General features: G+C 40.3%; 1 protein-coding gene across 2 annotated transcripts; it reads left to right on the forward strand.

Moving 5' to 3' along the window:
• Window positions 1-6,175: 6,175 nt before the first annotated feature.
• On the forward strand, window positions 6,176-16,374 carry LOC309477845 (von Willebrand factor A domain-containing protein 7-like). 2 transcript variants are annotated; one of them, XM_082141308.1, is made up of 7 exons: window positions 6,176-6,201; window positions 6,332-6,536; window positions 7,110-7,376; window positions 8,861-8,954; window positions 9,145-9,276; window positions 9,412-9,610; window positions 16,197-16,374. In XM_082141308.1, the coding sequence occupies exons 2-7, from the start codon at window positions 6,381-6,383 to the stop codon at window positions 16,309-16,311; spliced, it is 963 nt and encodes a 320-aa protein (XP_081997434.1). In that variant the 5' UTR covers window positions 6,176-6,201; window positions 6,332-6,380; the 3' UTR covers window positions 16,312-16,374. The 2 variants fall into 2 exon arrangements, with proteins under 2 accessions (XP_081997434.1, XP_081997435.1); XM_082141309.1 differs by lacking the exon at window positions 7,110-7,376.
• Window positions 16,375-16,674: the final 300 nt, after the last annotated feature.

Raw genomic sequence — 16,674 nt, forward strand, 5'->3', positions numbered from 1 at the left:
ACAAGTTATTTATATACAATATTTTGTGAGTTGCTACATTTTAATTAAATTCAAAGTGCAAACTCTGTTAACTGTTATCTCTTCATGAACTTTTGTCAAAAGCAGCATTATCAATTAGGGGTTGAAGCGTGAATAACTGAATAATATCCAGTACAGTGAGTCTGTCCAGTCATTGAGCTTGAAACATTGTCTTGTACTTTGTGTGCGTACACATTCTGTACTCGACTACTGATTAAACGGTTAATATTTTTTGCATCTGGCCCTTTCGCTTTATTTTTTTTAAATGACACAATTTGTGTGTTAAAATGACTTACACATTTATTGTGTTAAATTTGACACAACATGAGTTGTCCCTGAGCACACACACTACATGTGTTAAAACTGACACAACATGTGTCATTTTTAACACATCTCTTTTTAGAGTGACCCTAGTTTGAATAGGAGTAGCAGAAAGCCACATTATCAGAGTTTTATGGTTGGTTCTTATGCCGATAGGAGAAGAAAAAAAAAATAGGATAACTATGCAAAATGTCATATCACTGGGTAAAACTGTTCTGAACCGTAATATGCAGGGCTCCAGCGGTTCAGCCCCAGATGGTTAAATAGCTATACACACACACTACAGAAAGATCCAAAAACAGTTGGCAAATCGCTAAATTGCACACACACACACGCAAATAATAATAATAATTCTATAAAGTTCTCCAAAGTTCAAAGAAACACGTAATTTTTTCTCATGCTGTACATTAATGCAACACATTTTGCACACTATACTTTCAGACTGGGTCGCGAATCAGTATTTTGAGTGTACAAATTTAGGAACTGGTAGGGACCCTGGAACACTATGCAACATTGGGACATTTCTCCAGTAGCATTATCTTAAGCACATAATTAACACGTTGCTATATTTAGTGGCACACCCGTTTTTTCAAGGCATGTTCCAGTGGATTGTATCATTATTCAAACATCTTTTTATAAAGCCAGTAAGCAAATACACACTGCATTGGTGTCATTGGCTCTGTAATTACTTGCTGCTGTATTTTAACAAAAAAAATATTAGATTCTTTTTTTATTGTGTTTTATTCGTGACTTTTTAAAGGCGACCAAGAAAATTAAATAAAAATTAAAGCAGATAGAAAAACATTTAACAGCATCTCAATTTGAACTAGAACAAAGAAATGACCTACCCCATATACAGATAGAAAAGCTTGCAATCAGTAAGGGATGGAAAGATGCTGCATTTCTGCATTGGATCTTTGAAAAAGGATGTTTAAACTTCTGGACCCCGCCAATGAAAAATTTGTTTCAGAGATTATGTTTATTGTCAAGTGTATGATCGATATGCATATTTAAAATATGGATCACCATTAGCTTTGGGACAAAGAGAGAAAATAGATAATAGCCACATTTGCTATATTGTTTAAAAATATATTGTTAATAATTGTCTGTTATATAACTAGACATGAATCCAATTAGATACACAGCAAAATCCCCAGTGTTATATTAACACTCCTCAGTGTACATATGTGTCCACACTACAGGGTGTTAAAATTAACACTGAAGCAGTGTTGAAGTTAATGAGATAATTAAGTGATTAATTAAGTGATGATTGGCCATTAGTGGTGACACCTGATGTTAATAAGTAGAATCATTGAAGGAAAGAGAAACAACAAGAACAGAAAAAAGAGAAACACAAGAACTACTGACTTTGAGCCATTATTGCACTTATAATTTTACCATTTTGTCTTTATTTCTGTAATACATCTACACACGGTCTTATTTAGATTTAACAGAAGTTTAGACAGTAATGTTTTATGGAATGTTTCATCATCATTATGGTGATCAGTGTTTGCTTTAGTTGGGCTCTTGACCCTTTTTTTACTTTTTAACATTAGTTTTTCTCTGTCTGCTCCAATTCTGTGTTTATAAAGCACATTTGTTGTGGCAAGAGAAACTATGACTTGGGCTGTGTTTCCCGAAAGCATCGCAAGTCTAATTTAATCATGCAGACCGTTCGTTCGTTCGTTCATTTATTTATATAGCACCTTACAGACTACCACCGTAGTTCCAAAGTGCTGTACATTGCAATAAAACCAATAGGACAGGAAAAATAAGACATACAACATCCATGTACAAAAATGCTAAAAAGCCAAAGAATACAGATAAGGTTTTAAGCGGCCCTTAAAAACATTCAGATTCAAGGAGGATCTAACGTCCAGTGGTAGATTATTCCACAATCTAGGACCAGCAACGGTGAAAGCACGGTCTCCTTTCATTTTAAGACGCGCCCGGGGAATCGTTAAGAGAAACTTGTTTGCTGATCTTTGCTGACCTGCGCTATAGGGCTTGACGAGCTCAGCCAAGTATTCTGGCGCCATTCCGTGTAGTGCTTTAAAAACATATATCAGGATCTTATACTGTATCCTAAATTGTATTGGAAGCCAACCTAACACAGATAGAGGGGGAGTAACATGGTCTGTTTTCCCAGCATTCATCAACAGCCTTGCAGCAGCATTTTGTACTAGCTGCAAACAGGCAATGTGCGTTTGACAGGTCCCAACATAAAGTGCACTACAATAATCTAGGCGTGAAAAAATATACGCGTGGACAACTTTTTCCAGATCACTGGCTGAGAGAATTGGTTTCAGTTTTGCTATTGCTCTTAAATAAAAGAAGCAATTGCGTACTACTGTCTTTATCTGTCGATCAAAAATTAAGGATGAATCAAAAATGACTCCCAAGTTCTTTACTTGATCCTGCAAATATCCCTTCCACGGGCCCAATTGATCAATTAACATTTGGCTACCAGCTGTGCGACCAAAAATGATAATTTCTGTTTTGTTTTCATTCAATTGGACGAGATTTTCAGCCATCCACAGCTTTACTTCCTCCAGACATTTAAGAAGAAAGGCACATAGACTTGAGTGTCATCTGCATACAGATGGTAAGAGATACCATACTTCTTAAAAATCATTCCCAGCGGGAGCATATACAGTGAAAACAGAGTGGGACCTAAAATGGACCCTTGTGGGACCCCACAGCAAATGGGTGAGTGACGGTGCGGAGTAGTTATTACCAATCTTCACTAAAAAGGATCTACAATCCAAATAAGAGGCAAACCATTTTAGGACCATCCCCTGAATACCAACGAACTGCTTTAAACGAGTCAGAAGGATCCGGTGATCAATGGTGTCGAAGGCTGCTGACAAATCCAATAAAATTAATGCTGCATGATTACCTGCATCTGTAATTAAAAATAGATCATTAACAACCCTTAAAAGGGCTGATTCTGTACTGTGACCACCCCTAAAGCCGGATTGAAATTAATCCAAGATATTATTCTTTGTTAGGAAAGTGGATATTTGTTTAAGCACAACTTTTTCAAGTACCTTGGACAAGCCAGGCAATTTTGAAATCGGCTGATAGTTTTTTAGATCATAAGGATCCAGGTTTGTTTTTTTAAGATAGGGCTCAACAATAGCTTGCTTTTAACCATCTCAGTTAAATCTGGTAACACTGGATTAGCAACCATGGATGAAAAATTTCCCTTGATGCCATTTATTTTCTCGACAAAAAATTTCAAGAAAGAATCACACGTCGCCGATGCTACAGTGAGGCTAGGTTTTGTACTTGGACAGATCAGTCTATTGAGAACAGCAAAAAGTTCACGTGGTGGATTTTTAGCAATCACATCAGACAAGTAGCATGCTCTAGAATCATTCACAGCTTTTTGGTATTTTGTCAGACTTTCCCTTAACATTTGTAAGGACACCTGCAACCTATCTTTCCTCCACCTCCTTTCTGTTCTTCTACATTCCCGCCTAAGAGCCAGAGTCTGTTCGTTTAACCAAGGTTGTGTTTTGTTTTTTCTTTCCTTTGTTTTATATGGAGCACTAGAGTCCATGATATTCATACAGACAGAATTAAACTTTATAGTCAACTCATCTGGATCGACAGAGGGGGGTGCTGACTCGATACAAGGGATTTGTGGAGAGGCAATAAAATGATAAAAAAAATTCTGATACTGTAAGTGGGGTGAGTACACGGGAATATACCACCGACATAGGAGCAGAAGGACATACACTTGTGAGCTTCACATTAAATACCATGAATTAAAATGAATGATTTGTTTGCAAGGGATCTGGCATTGACTAATGCCGTCCTTACCAGGGTACTCCCAGTCGGTACATCCGCGCCTCCACACTCTGTAATCTTCTGCACGTAGCACAAATTACCGTGATTTATACCTTTTCTGATGTGGTGCGACCGCCTTGATACAAAAGGTCTGGGCACGGACAGCAGCACCACTGGACAGGCAGCGCGAAGGCACGGGAATCGCAAATCCCGCGTCCTCAAGGAAAAAACATTCCACGCTTTCTTTACTTTCTCCGCCGCACCCGCTCTGCAGCCACGCTTCCTTCTGTGTTTTATTCTTTTTCTATCACTGGCATTCCCCATCGGTCGAATTATCTCCGTGGGTAGGGTTGTCACAAGCCAGGGATGAAAACAAAATTGTCCAGCGCCAGAGAGGTCGGGTATAGATGAACGGATATTAAATAGCGCTTGACGATCGTAAGTCCATAAAGTTTGGCCATATTGAGGAAGTAAACACAGCACAAAAAGTGATAACAATAAAACAAACTGAGCGAGATGAGCAGCCAACACACCACCGGGCTCCATCTTCGATGGAACGAACACATCCATGGCTCACATCATGCATTGCAGCATGAATAAATTATGCAGCTGAATTGTCCTGTCATTTTCATTGTTTTTTTCTGTTTGCTTTTATTTTGCTATTGTTTTGTTCTGACTTTAGTAGCTTGTTTTGTGATGTTCAGAGTTGATCTGTTTGTCACTAGTTTGTTTATTGTCACCATTGTTGAGATTCATATGCTGATTCTTGATGTTTAAACACAATGACTACTGTGCAAAAAGTTTATTCAAAATTGTTCATATTGCTTTTGGATCTCAAACTGTAGAATCTCAGGACTACAATCACCAATACTAAAACGAGACATCAAGCATATAGTCAAAGATTTAGACTCTGAATTGCGTCATGGAATGAGGACATTACATGATGATAATGTCAACATCACAACATATTGTGAGCAGGTCATGTTTTCTCTTGCAGTAACAAATGTGCTTTATAAGCACAATGCTGGAAAAGTCAGAGAAAAAGTAACATAAAAAAATGAAAAGGGTCAAGAGCCCAACTAAAGCAAACACTGATCACCACAATGGTGACGAAAAAAATGGTGAAACGAAAAATTCCATAAAACATTACCGTCTAAACTTCTGTTGAATCTCAAGAACTTTTGTAGATGTATGACAGAAATAAAGTCAAACTGGTAATAATATGTGCAACAATGTGTAATGTCTCGAAGTCAGTTGTAGTTCTTGTGTTTCTCTTTTTTCGTTATTGTTTTTTTCTCTTTCCGTCAATGATTCTGCTTATTAACATCAGGTGTCACCACTAATGCTCAATCATCACTTAATTAATCACTTAATTATCTCATTAACTTCAACACTGCTTCAGTGTTAATTTTAACACCCTGTAGTGTGGACACATATGTACACTGAGGAGTGTTAATTTAACACTGGGGATTTTGCTGTGTAGGCAAAAGCTTCATGATGTGATATCTATGCAAAAGCTCATATCCAGGGACGTGCACAAGAATTTTGAGGGGCAGTTGCTCTGACCTGAAAAAATGCACATGAGAAAAAGACTTCCTCATATTATTGTTTATTGTTGTTGTTTATTGTTTTTTTATTGTTTTTTTTATTATTATTGTTTTTTATTTTTGTTGAAAATAAATAATCTGGATTGAAATCCGGTATTAAATCCGGTACCGCCGGCAGCGCTGCAGCCACGTAAACAGAGTTTGCCCTTCCCCTACTGACTTTCACTTTCGGTGCCCGAATGGAAGTGAATGAGGCTTTGCGATTTTTTATTTATTTATCTTTCGTGAAATTCTGCATTCATTGTATGATGTTTTTTTGTTTTTTTTTCGGAAGGGCAACGTGAGTCGAGAAGGGCATATGGGCAGTTGCCCGGGCAACCTGAGCAACCCCTCTGTGCACGTCCCTGCTCATATCTTTAGACAATAAGCAAATTTTCAGCTAAATTTAAATGACGATGTACAGTGTAATACAGCACACTAAGCTCAGTGGTCGAGGGAAACTGAACTTTCAAGAACTCAGGTCAGTGTACACATTTTTAAGTATTATCTTCAATTTCACAGTCTTTTGAACATTTTGGTGGCAAAACCAAATTTACATTTTTCAGTTTCATTAAGAGAAGCAGGCACAGCATCTGTTCTGTATTTTCCAGAATTTCAGTGACATTGTGAGTTGTTCTTCATATTCATAAGCACCTGAGAATGAGGAGAGCATTTCTTCTGCTGGCTCTTCTGATTGGTGTTCACACCTTTCATATTTTGAGAAAGCCAAACTCTAAAAATCATCAAGAGATCACAAGAATTGCCATTCTGCGTGCTACTGCAAAGGACTGCGAGAGAAATCAAAATTACAGAACGGTATGAATAAATGTGTCTGTGTTTATCAGTAGAATTAATCTCACAAACATTGGGCTCTGTGGTAATTTTTAAAATGCTTTCGGAACACTCTCTGAATATTTATGGAGCCTTTCATAGTTTCCTTTTCAGTAGTAGATTGACAGATAGTACTGATTCAAAATAAACTAGCTAAATATTGAGCATAAAGTGCAAATATCATAGTTATTCAACAGCTTTGGGATGAACTGGAACAGAGATTGTGAGCCAGGCCTTCTCGCCATGACCTCACAAACCTTTGCCTGAATGTATGGGCAAAAATTCCCACTGAAACACTCCAAAATCTTGTGGAAAGCCTTCCAAGATTAGTGGAAGCTGTTATAGCTGCGAAGGGGGGACCAACTCCTTATCATTGTCTGAGTATTTAGAATGCATGTTGGTGTAATGGTTATAGGTGTTTCGAAAGTTTTGTCCATATAGTGTATATATTTACATAGCTCAATAGATTACTATTTATTGCATTTTGAAAAGTGAACTCATAATAATGCCGTTTTTTTTTTTTTTTTTTTTGCCAATACGGTTTTCGATTGAAAACAGCCAAATCCACTGAACTCAGAGACACTGGCAAATGCCTGCGGATATGACCATGGGAATTTTGAAAAGGCCATCAAAATAATCACTTTCCACAATGTGATGACAGACATTACATTTGTGAAGAGTGCGAAACACCATTTTGACAATGAAGAATTTACAGCAGGGAAAGAACTTATAACCACAGGGATAGACAGAATCGTAAATTTCGTTGAAGCAGTGAAATTTGATGATCCAAGAAAAACACTTGGGGAAATCCTGCACACTTTACAGGTGAGTTAAAGGGAAAGCTGCAAGTGCAATTTCTGTTGATGTTCAATTTAGACTTACATTTAAGATTTATAAATTTGATTTACATATAAATTTGACATACATTTGGATTGCACAGTTTTAACATAAACAAATAAACTTAACGTGATCATATGATCATATTTGTCAGTCATACATCAATTAAACTGGTCAGAGACCTATACTGTAATAGTAGCCTACTAAGGGTATGTTTACACAACAACGATATGCTTAAAACTGAGAAGTTTATACTGAGGTACCATTGTCAAAACAATCCCCATTTCACACAGACCCGCGAAAACGACTGAAAACGCTGCCAGGCCAGTAGATGGCGATGAAGCACTATAGACTGAACACGTAATATTTGAAAATTGAGTTTGTTTTATCAGAAATCACAGATATATATGTAGAACATTTCTGAATTGATAAAACAGATGTTTTATCAAAAAAAGTTTGTTTTAGTAACAGACAAATGAGTGTAAATTAAACAACTGCTTTTACTGTATTTTTTTCTCACTTTTGGAATTTTAACAGAGAGTAATTTGAGAAGAAAGCAATAAACTCAAATTTGATTTAAAAAAACAAACATTTGTAACATTGAAGAAATTTGTGTAAGATTGTCAATTTTATTTTAAATGACACACTTAGACATCAACACTCGACATACAAATCTCAACAATGGTGACAATCAAAAAATAGTCATTATGCGCAATTTATTAATGCCGCACTGCATGCTGGGAGCAATGAATGTGTTTTGTATGCTGGCATGAAGAATGTCACCATTGTTGTGTTTCATATGCTGATTTTTTTATGTCTGTGAGTGAATAAATGACACAGAATATGATTTAAACAGAAAGTTAACAAGGACAGTGTCATTATGTTATAACTCAGATGAAGTTATAACTCAGATGAACAAAGAGAAAAGGTGATCAGGTGGTGTTTGTCATGTTTTGACATATTATATTATTTATAATCACCTTTTCTCTTTGTTCATCTGGCAATTATAACTCAGATACAACAGCCAAACAAAATCTAAGGTTAATGATTTAAGGGTCAAGAGCCCAACTAAAGCAAACACTGATCACCTTAACGGTGACTTAAAATTCGATTTTCTCCTTTGGTGATTCTGCTTGTTAACATCAGGTGTCTTCAGGTAAGTCATCACGCAATTAATCACTTAATTTGCTCATTAACTTTAACACTCTTGAGTGTTAATTTAACACTCATATTTTAACACTTTTGAGTCTGGAGCCATATCAATTCCCAGGAGAGTTCATTTAACACTGGAGTTTTGCTATGTATATGAGTTCAGTGATTCAGGTCAAATGATTGTGAAATAATGATTATTTTAAAGCACAACCAATACCATCATGTTATCTTTGATCATCTGGCTGTTATAACTCAGATACAGCAGTCAAACAAAATCTAAAGTTAATGATCTCACACCTGTTTCATCTGGCAAATGAAAGGATTTCTACAGTCACAGTAACTGGATTGAGTTGGGAAACACCAAACCCTGCACTGCCCTGATCAATCCAGAAGAGCCCATACCCAACCCTGCAGGTACGTAAGTGTGTGTGTGTGTGTGTGTGTGTGTGTGTGTGTGTGTGTGTGTGTGTGAGAGAGAGAGAGAGAGAGAGAGAGAGAGAGAGAGAGAGTTAGAGTGTGTGTGTATGTGTGTGTATATTATTGTAAAATTACAATAATAATAATAATAATATAATAATAATAATTGCTTGTGTATTTCTTCCAGAGAAGGACCAAGTAACATGTGAGCCACACTGTGCAAATGGCAATTGTGGGGGTAAATTTAGGAATGCTATTTTAGAAGGACATATTCTGACATCAGGATACTTTGAACTGATTTCTGGAGATAAACCAACAGGTAATTTTTTTTAATTCACTGATTGAAACTCATCAAATAGAAGAGCCAGGAAATTAATGTTCAACATCAAATCATCGTCATCATATTATTATTATTATTATGTTTATTGTTGTTGTTGTTATTATTTTTTGACAGGTAAATGTAGCCATGGAGGTTCTCCTGATAAAACAACTGTTGCTGGGAGAAGCTGGGACGGTATCAATAAAGACTACAGTGATTCAAGTCACGGTTCACATCATAATAAAGCTGCAGATGTTGCCATTGATGCCAGTGTGCAGCTGCTGGAGAAGATCCGGGAGAGAATAGACAGAGAAAATGGAAATAACTTTCGCAGGTACAGAGAAGCGACTTACAAACTTGAACTAAATCTTAGAAGACTGAGCAAATATTACAAATCCTGATGTTTCCAAGAAGTTCTTATTAATAATATTCACATCTATACAACGGATGCTTTTATCTGCAGTGACATTCTAACATATGAAGAAAACAAAGCAATTCATCCAAAGCAGGCAATAACTTTCAAACATTGACAAGTTGAGGCTAGAAAGGGGGGATGAGAAATAGTGAAAGCATACACTGAAGACATTTTGCCCTGTAAATCAGATCTTTGATTTACATAGATCTTTATAAGACTATAGCAGACAGCTGCTGACTCACCCACCTTAAAAATCAACCCCTATTCAAATTTTAACCATCACCACTGTAAAAAATTGTCCTGTAAATTAATGGTAAAATACTGGCAACACTGTAGCCAGTGATTTACTGTTAATTGTACAGTTCTTTACTGTAATCTACTTTACTGTTTCTGTAAAGATACCATGCACTAAAACTCGAGTACATTAATTTCATTTGCAGAAACCGACTGCCTTATTGGCTAACTTCCATTTAAAGGGTTAGTTTACCCAAAAATGAAAATTCTGTCAGTAATTACTAAGGATGTCCCGATACCACTTTTTCACTTCCGATACGATACCGATACCGCAGCTTTGGCTATTTGCCGATACCGATATCAATCCGATATTTTTTTTATTTTTTTTTTAACTAATACTACTAATAATAAAATATATGGAAGCACTTTGCTCAATTAGCCACATAAAAACATCTCACTCAAATGGAGAACAAATACTTCTCCAGTATATAGTCCACAACAACAGTTGATAATGAAAGACTGCCCCCCTTTATTTAAAAGACCTTGAGATATGTTTGGTAATTGTACCTGAATGAATTTAAAATTAATTTGCTATATTTCAGATCAATATATTTGTTTCCTTAAAATTTTAATTAACTTTAACGTTATTCTCATCTGAATTATAAATAATTTATTTCTGTATAAAATAATACTACCATTAAAAACACATTTGATTTTCTTTTTTAATCAATGTAGAATGTGTAACTTCAAAATAAACAGATTAGTGCTCTGTTTTAGGACAAGAAGTGAAAACCAATGCAGTATGATGAATGTACAAAAGATGAGATAATTTTTGCTTTTAAACAGCGTGTGTGTGATTTTGGTTGGGTGTTAGGTAGTGTAGTTGTAGGTTACAGTTTGACAAGAGTTTACAGTTTGACAAAAGCACAGTGTTGTGTTTTACACAAATATAAGTAGGCTAAACACTTTTTGCAGTTTTAATGAGGTCCTGTATGAACAAAATGACGGAGTATGTTTTTATGTTTCCACTGTTCGATCGCGCCCGTGCCTCTCTCTCTCTCTCTCTCTCTCTCTCTGACACACACACACACACGCACATTCCAGCATTGCAATCTTGACATCGCAGCCTGTTGATTTTGCTGCATTCACACCAAACGTGAATAGAGCGTCAAATTCGCGTCTATCGCGTCTAGTTCGATGCTTGAACAGTTTGAATCCATTCGCGCATCCAAAGCGAATAGGACGCGGCACGCGCATATAATGATAAAGCGAGCGTTTGAAGCGAAATAGACGCGCGTTCAGAGCTAAGGCGGGTCTACAGATTAGGTGTCCCTAAAGAACACGCATATGTATATGCGCGTATCTAACAGTAGTTCCGCATTACATTAATTAATGTGCACGCAAGTTTTATTTATTTGAATACCATGTATTCTCCGTGTAAATCCATGCACCGAACGTACGTTCAATACGAATACATGTACCGTTCCACCCCTAATAGGTATCGTATCATATTTTTTTCTCCCCTCCGATATCCGATCTAGCATTCTGGGCCAGTATCGGCACGATACCGATGCCGTGGATCGGATCGGGACATCCCTACTCACCCTCATGTTGTTGGCCAGTTGATTCAGTTGATTTAATCTAAGGCTGTGGCTGAAGAAAGTTGTAGTTTATGATCTTGTTTCTCTTTCTTTCAGTGTTAGTTCACAGCAGGTTTTTTGAATGATTGAAAGAATGTTTCATCATACTAACCTTCAAATAACATTCCCGCTAAACAAAATGCTGTCCAAAAGACGTATTTTCAACGTCGTTGTCACAAGAGTCGTATGGTGATTTCAAATGAAACAGAGTTAAACCTCTGTTAATTCTCAGTAAGAAATTCTGTAGACGTCTGACAGAAATAAGGTTAGTAAGGTAAGTCAGTCTGGTTAGTAATAAGTGAAGCTGGTAATACTGTTTGTGGAGTTGTTTAATCCTCCTCTGCTGAGATCTTCACAGATCTTTTCTCTTCAGTTGATTTCATCTAAGACTGTGTCTGAAGTCAGTTGTAGTGCTTGTGTTTCTCTTTTTTCTGTTCTATATTACCCCTTTTCCACCAAAAAAGAACTGGTTCGGAACTGGTTCAAAGTTGGTTCCATCCATCCATCTTCTTCCGCTTATCCGGGGCCGGGTCGCGGGGGCAGCAGTCTAAGCAGGGATGCCCAGACTTCCCTCTCCCTAGACACTTCCTCCAGCTCTTCCGGGGGGACACCGAGGCGTTCCCAGGCCAGCCGGGAGACATAGTCCCTCCAGCGTGTCCTAGGTCTTCCCCGGGGTCTCCTCCCGGTGGGACATGCCCGGAACACCTTCCCGGGAAGGCGTCCAGGAGGCATCCGGAAAAGATGCCCGAGCCACCTCAGCTGGCCTCTCTCGATGTGGAGGAGCAGCGGCTCTACTCTGAGCTCCTCCCGAGTGACTGAGCTTCTCACCCTATCTCTAAGGGATCGCCCAGCCACCCTGCGGAGAAAGCTCATTTCGGCCGCCTGTATCCGGGATCTTGTCCTTTCGGTCATGACCCACAGCTCATGACCATAGGTGAGAGTATGAACGTAGATTGACCGGTAAATCGAGAGCTTCGCCTTGCGGCTCAGCTCCTTCTTCACCATGACAGACCGGTACAGCGACCGCATTACTGCAGAAGCTGCACCGATCCGTCTGTCAATCTCCCGTTCCATCCTTCCCTCACTCGTGAACAAGACCCCAAGATACTTGAACTCCTCCACTTGAGGCAGGAACTCTCCACCAACCTGAAGCGGGCAAACCACCCTTTTCCGACTGAGAACCATGGCCTCGGATTTGGAGGTGCTGATTCTCATCCCAGCCGCTTCACACTCGGCTGCAAACCGTCCCAGTGCATGCTGAAGGTCCTGGTCTGATGGGGCCAACACGACAACATCATCCGCAAAGAGCAGAGATGAAATTGTGTGGTCCCCAAACCTGACCCCCTCCGGCCCCTGGCTGCGCCTAGAAATTCTGTCCATAAAAGTTATGAACAGAACCGGCGACAAAGGGCAGCCCTGCCGGAGTCCAACATGCACCGGGAACAAGTCTGACTTACTGCCAGCAATGCGAACCAAGCTCCTGCTCCGGTCGTACAGGGACCGGGTAGCCCTTAGCAAAGGGCCCCGAACCCCATACTCCCAGAGCACCCTCCACAAGATGCCACGAGGGACACAGTCGAATGCCTTCTCCAAATCCACAAAGCACATGTGGATTGGTTGGGCAAACTCCCATGAACCCTCCAGCACCCGGTAGAGGGTATAGAGCTGGTCCAGTGTTCCACGACCGGGACGAAAACCACACTGTTCCTCCTGAATCCGAGGTTCTACTATCGGCCGGATTCTCCTCTCCAGTACCCTGGAATAGACGTTCCCAGGGAGGCTGAGAAGTGTGATCCCCCTATAGTTGGAGCACACCCTCCGGTCCCCCTTCTTAAAAAGAGGGACCACCACCCCGGTCTGCCAGTCCAAAGGCACTGTCCCCGACCGCCACGCGATGCTGCAGAGGCGTGTCAGCCAAGACAGCCCCACAACATCCAGAGACTTGAGGTACTCAGGGCGGATCTCATCCACCCCCGGTGCCTTGCCACCGAGGAGTTTCTTGACTACCTCGGTGACTTCAGCTTGGGTGATGGGCGAGTCCGCCTCCGAGCCCCCAGCCTCTGCTTCCTCAATGGAAGACGTGACGGCGGGATTGAGGAGATCCTCGAAGTATTCCTTCCACCGTCCGGTGATATCCCCAGTCGAGGTCAACAGCTGCCCACCTCCACTGTAAACAGCATTGGTGGGGCACTGCTTCCCCCTCCTGAGGCGCCGGACGGTTTGCCAGAATCTCTTCGAGGCCGACCGATAGTCCTTCTCCATGGCCTCACCGAACTCCTCCCAGGCCCGAGTTTTTGCCTCCCCAACCACCCGGGCTGCAGTCCGCTTGGCCCGTTGGTACCCGTCAGCTGCCTCAGGAGTCCCACAAGCCAGCCAGGCCCGATAGGACTCCTTCTTCAGCTTGACGGCATCCCTTACTTCCGGTGTCCACCACCGGGTTCGGGGATTGCCGCCTCGACAGGCACCGGAGACCTTACGGCCACAGCTCAGAGTGGCTGCGTTGACAATGGAGGTGGAGAACATGGTCCACTCGGACTCAATATCTCCAGACTCCCACGGGATCTGGTCGAAGCTCTGTACGTTTGGGTCTGCCGAGTCTGTCCAGCTTCCTCCCCCGCCATCGGATCCAACTCACCACCAGGTGGTGATCAGTTGACAGCTCCGCCCCTCTCTTTACCCGAGTGTCCAAGACATACGGCCGGAGGTCAGATGAAACAACCACAAAGTCGATCATCGACCTCCGGCCTAGGGTGTCCTGGTGCCATGTGCACTGATGGACACCCTTATGCTTGAACATGGTGTTCGTTATGGACAAACTGTAACTGGCACAGAAGTCCAATAACAGAACACCACTCGGGTTCAGATCAGGGGGGCCGTTCCTCCCAATCACGCCCCTCCAGGTGTCACTGTCGCTGCCCACGTGGGCGTTGAAGTCCCCCAGTAGAACGACGGAGTCCCCAGTTGGAGCCCTTCTAGCACCCCTCCCAGAGACTCCAAGAAGGCCGGGTACTCTGCACTGCCGTTTGGCCCGTAGGCCCGAAGGCGCAGGGAAGCGACCCTCTCGTTCACCGGGGTGAACTCCAACACATGGCGGCTGAGCTGGGGGGCTATAAGCAAACCCACACCAGCCCGCCGCCTCTCACCATGGGCAACTCCTGCAAACTTGCAAACCTTCTCAGAACCTGTTTGTTTTTCCACTGACTAGCCCAGCGAACGACGTCGTTACGTCACTGTGTACGTTGCCATAGTCTTAGCTTTCCCAGAAACGCTCGCGCCAACTTCAAACATAACAATTACAATGGCGGACCACATCGTCTTTCTGCAAATGTTTCTCCTGGCTTTGCGATCCTATATTGGGGTCAGAAGAAGACGTTTTGGACACATTTGTGCTGCTCGTCTGGATTACTATAGATGGAGGTTACGTTCGAGAATTTCGACAATAACCCCGTCCCCAGCCCCCAGCCCCCAGCCCCCAGCCCCCAGCCCCCGACGTAAGCATGACGTGGTAAAAGAACGGTTCTAGTCCAGCAAAGAGTTGGTGCCGCTTTGGAACCAATTTTCCTGGCCGAGAACTGGTTCTTTGACTGTCGAAACACAAAGAACTGGTTCGCGAGTAGGCACTGGCTCCGAACCGGCACCAGCACTGCCTTGGTGGAGAAGGGGTAGTTGTTTCTCTTTCCTTCAGTGATTCTGCTTGTTGACAGCAGGTGTTTGTCACTAATGCTCAATCATCAATTAATTAATCTCATTATCTCATTAACTTTAACTTTGATTCAGAGTTATTTTAACTCTCTGTAGAGAGGGACCATATGCACTCTGAACAGAGTTAATTTAACTCTGGGGATTTTGCTGTGTATACATGTTAGTGAGATGTTAATTCATGCTAGCAATGTGCTAATCATTCTGGAATCAGGCTGTAAAAAAAAACAGCAATGTATGATGGGAGCCATGAATGAGTTTTGATTGGTGGTACCCAGAATGCACTGCAACATCCTTTATAATTGTCACCATTGTTGAGATTCACAGGCTGATTCTTGATGTCTGTCTCTAAAAAAAAAAAAAAAAAAATTGTGTAAGAACAAGTTTTAAGAAATCATTTGGATTATATTGTAAATGTTAAAAAAATAATGCTGTTCAAGGGTAGTACTGCTATAATCAATAAAATAAACTGAACTCAAATTATATATGAGTTCAGTGATTCAGGTCAAATGATTATGAAATAATGATTGTTAAATTTGACAGTCATTTGCCAGTTTTTGTTTTTATGATTTTTTTTTACATTGAAGGTATTTATATTGAAGGTATAACAGTGTTTTTTTTTTTTTTTTTTTTTATTTGGATATTTTACTGTAATTGAATGTTGTTGTTTTTTGCTGTCAGTCATGACCATTTTATCATTTAACTGTTTTTTTTACTGTTTAATTAAAGATTATTTTTGTACTTTTACATTTGAATGTAACTTAAGAAAACAGAAAATCAACTATCAAAAAAAAAAAGCATCAACTATTGGTATCAAGAGGATTTAACATTTCCAATTGATTTATTAATTTTATTATTATTATTACTATTATTCTCTCTCTCTCTCTCTCTCTCTCTCTCTCTCTCTCTCTCTCTCTCTCTCTCTCTCTCAGGCTGATGGGGCTTCATCCGACATCGCCAACTGGCACATGGAAAACTTTATCTTTCATACTATTCAAATTAAGATATCCAGATGCAACTGCAAATGTTAATGTGGAGATGAATTAATTACATGTCAATGTTCAAACAGCACATTTGATACGTGTGCATTAAATAGCATTTTCAAATCTCCGTGTTGCTTCCTGTTATTCATCTTTTTCCTCGTGATCAGCTGAATCACATTTTTTATTTGTCACACAAAATCTGTTTAATTATCACACTAAATTAAATGCCTAATTTATTTTGGTAACAGGAATAACATAGAGGTCAAATGTCCCTGGGCTTCTGTCAGCAACGGCATGTCTCTTGTCAGCCAGAGCTGGGCCATGTGTGGCAATGATGAAACAACATGATCGCGGCAAACAACATGAGGGTGATTGTTGGTGTGAGGAGTGTGTGTCCCAGATCAATCATGTGATCACCTGATCCAAA

The sequence above is a fragment of the Leuciscus leuciscus genome (assembly GCF_965113295.1).
Source record: "Leuciscus leuciscus genome assembly, chromosome: 1".
Classification (NCBI taxonomy): Eukaryota; Metazoa; Chordata; class Actinopteri; order Cypriniformes; family Leuciscidae; genus Leuciscus; species Leuciscus leuciscus.

Bases quoted from the DNA above. Each gene is read 5' to 3' on its own strand.
- LOC309477845 (XM_082141308.1), top strand. From the start codon at position 6,381: ATGAGGAGAGCATTTCTTCTGCTGGCTCTTCTGATTGGTGTTCACACC. The intron at 7,377-8,860 runs GTGAGTTAAAGG...GGCAAATGAAAG, and splicing joins AAATCCTGCACACTTTACAG to GATTTCTACAGTCACAGTAA. The intron at 9,277-9,411 runs GTAATTTTTTTT...ATTTTTTGACAG, and splicing joins TTCTGGAGATAAACCAACAG to GTAAATGTAGCCATGGAGGT.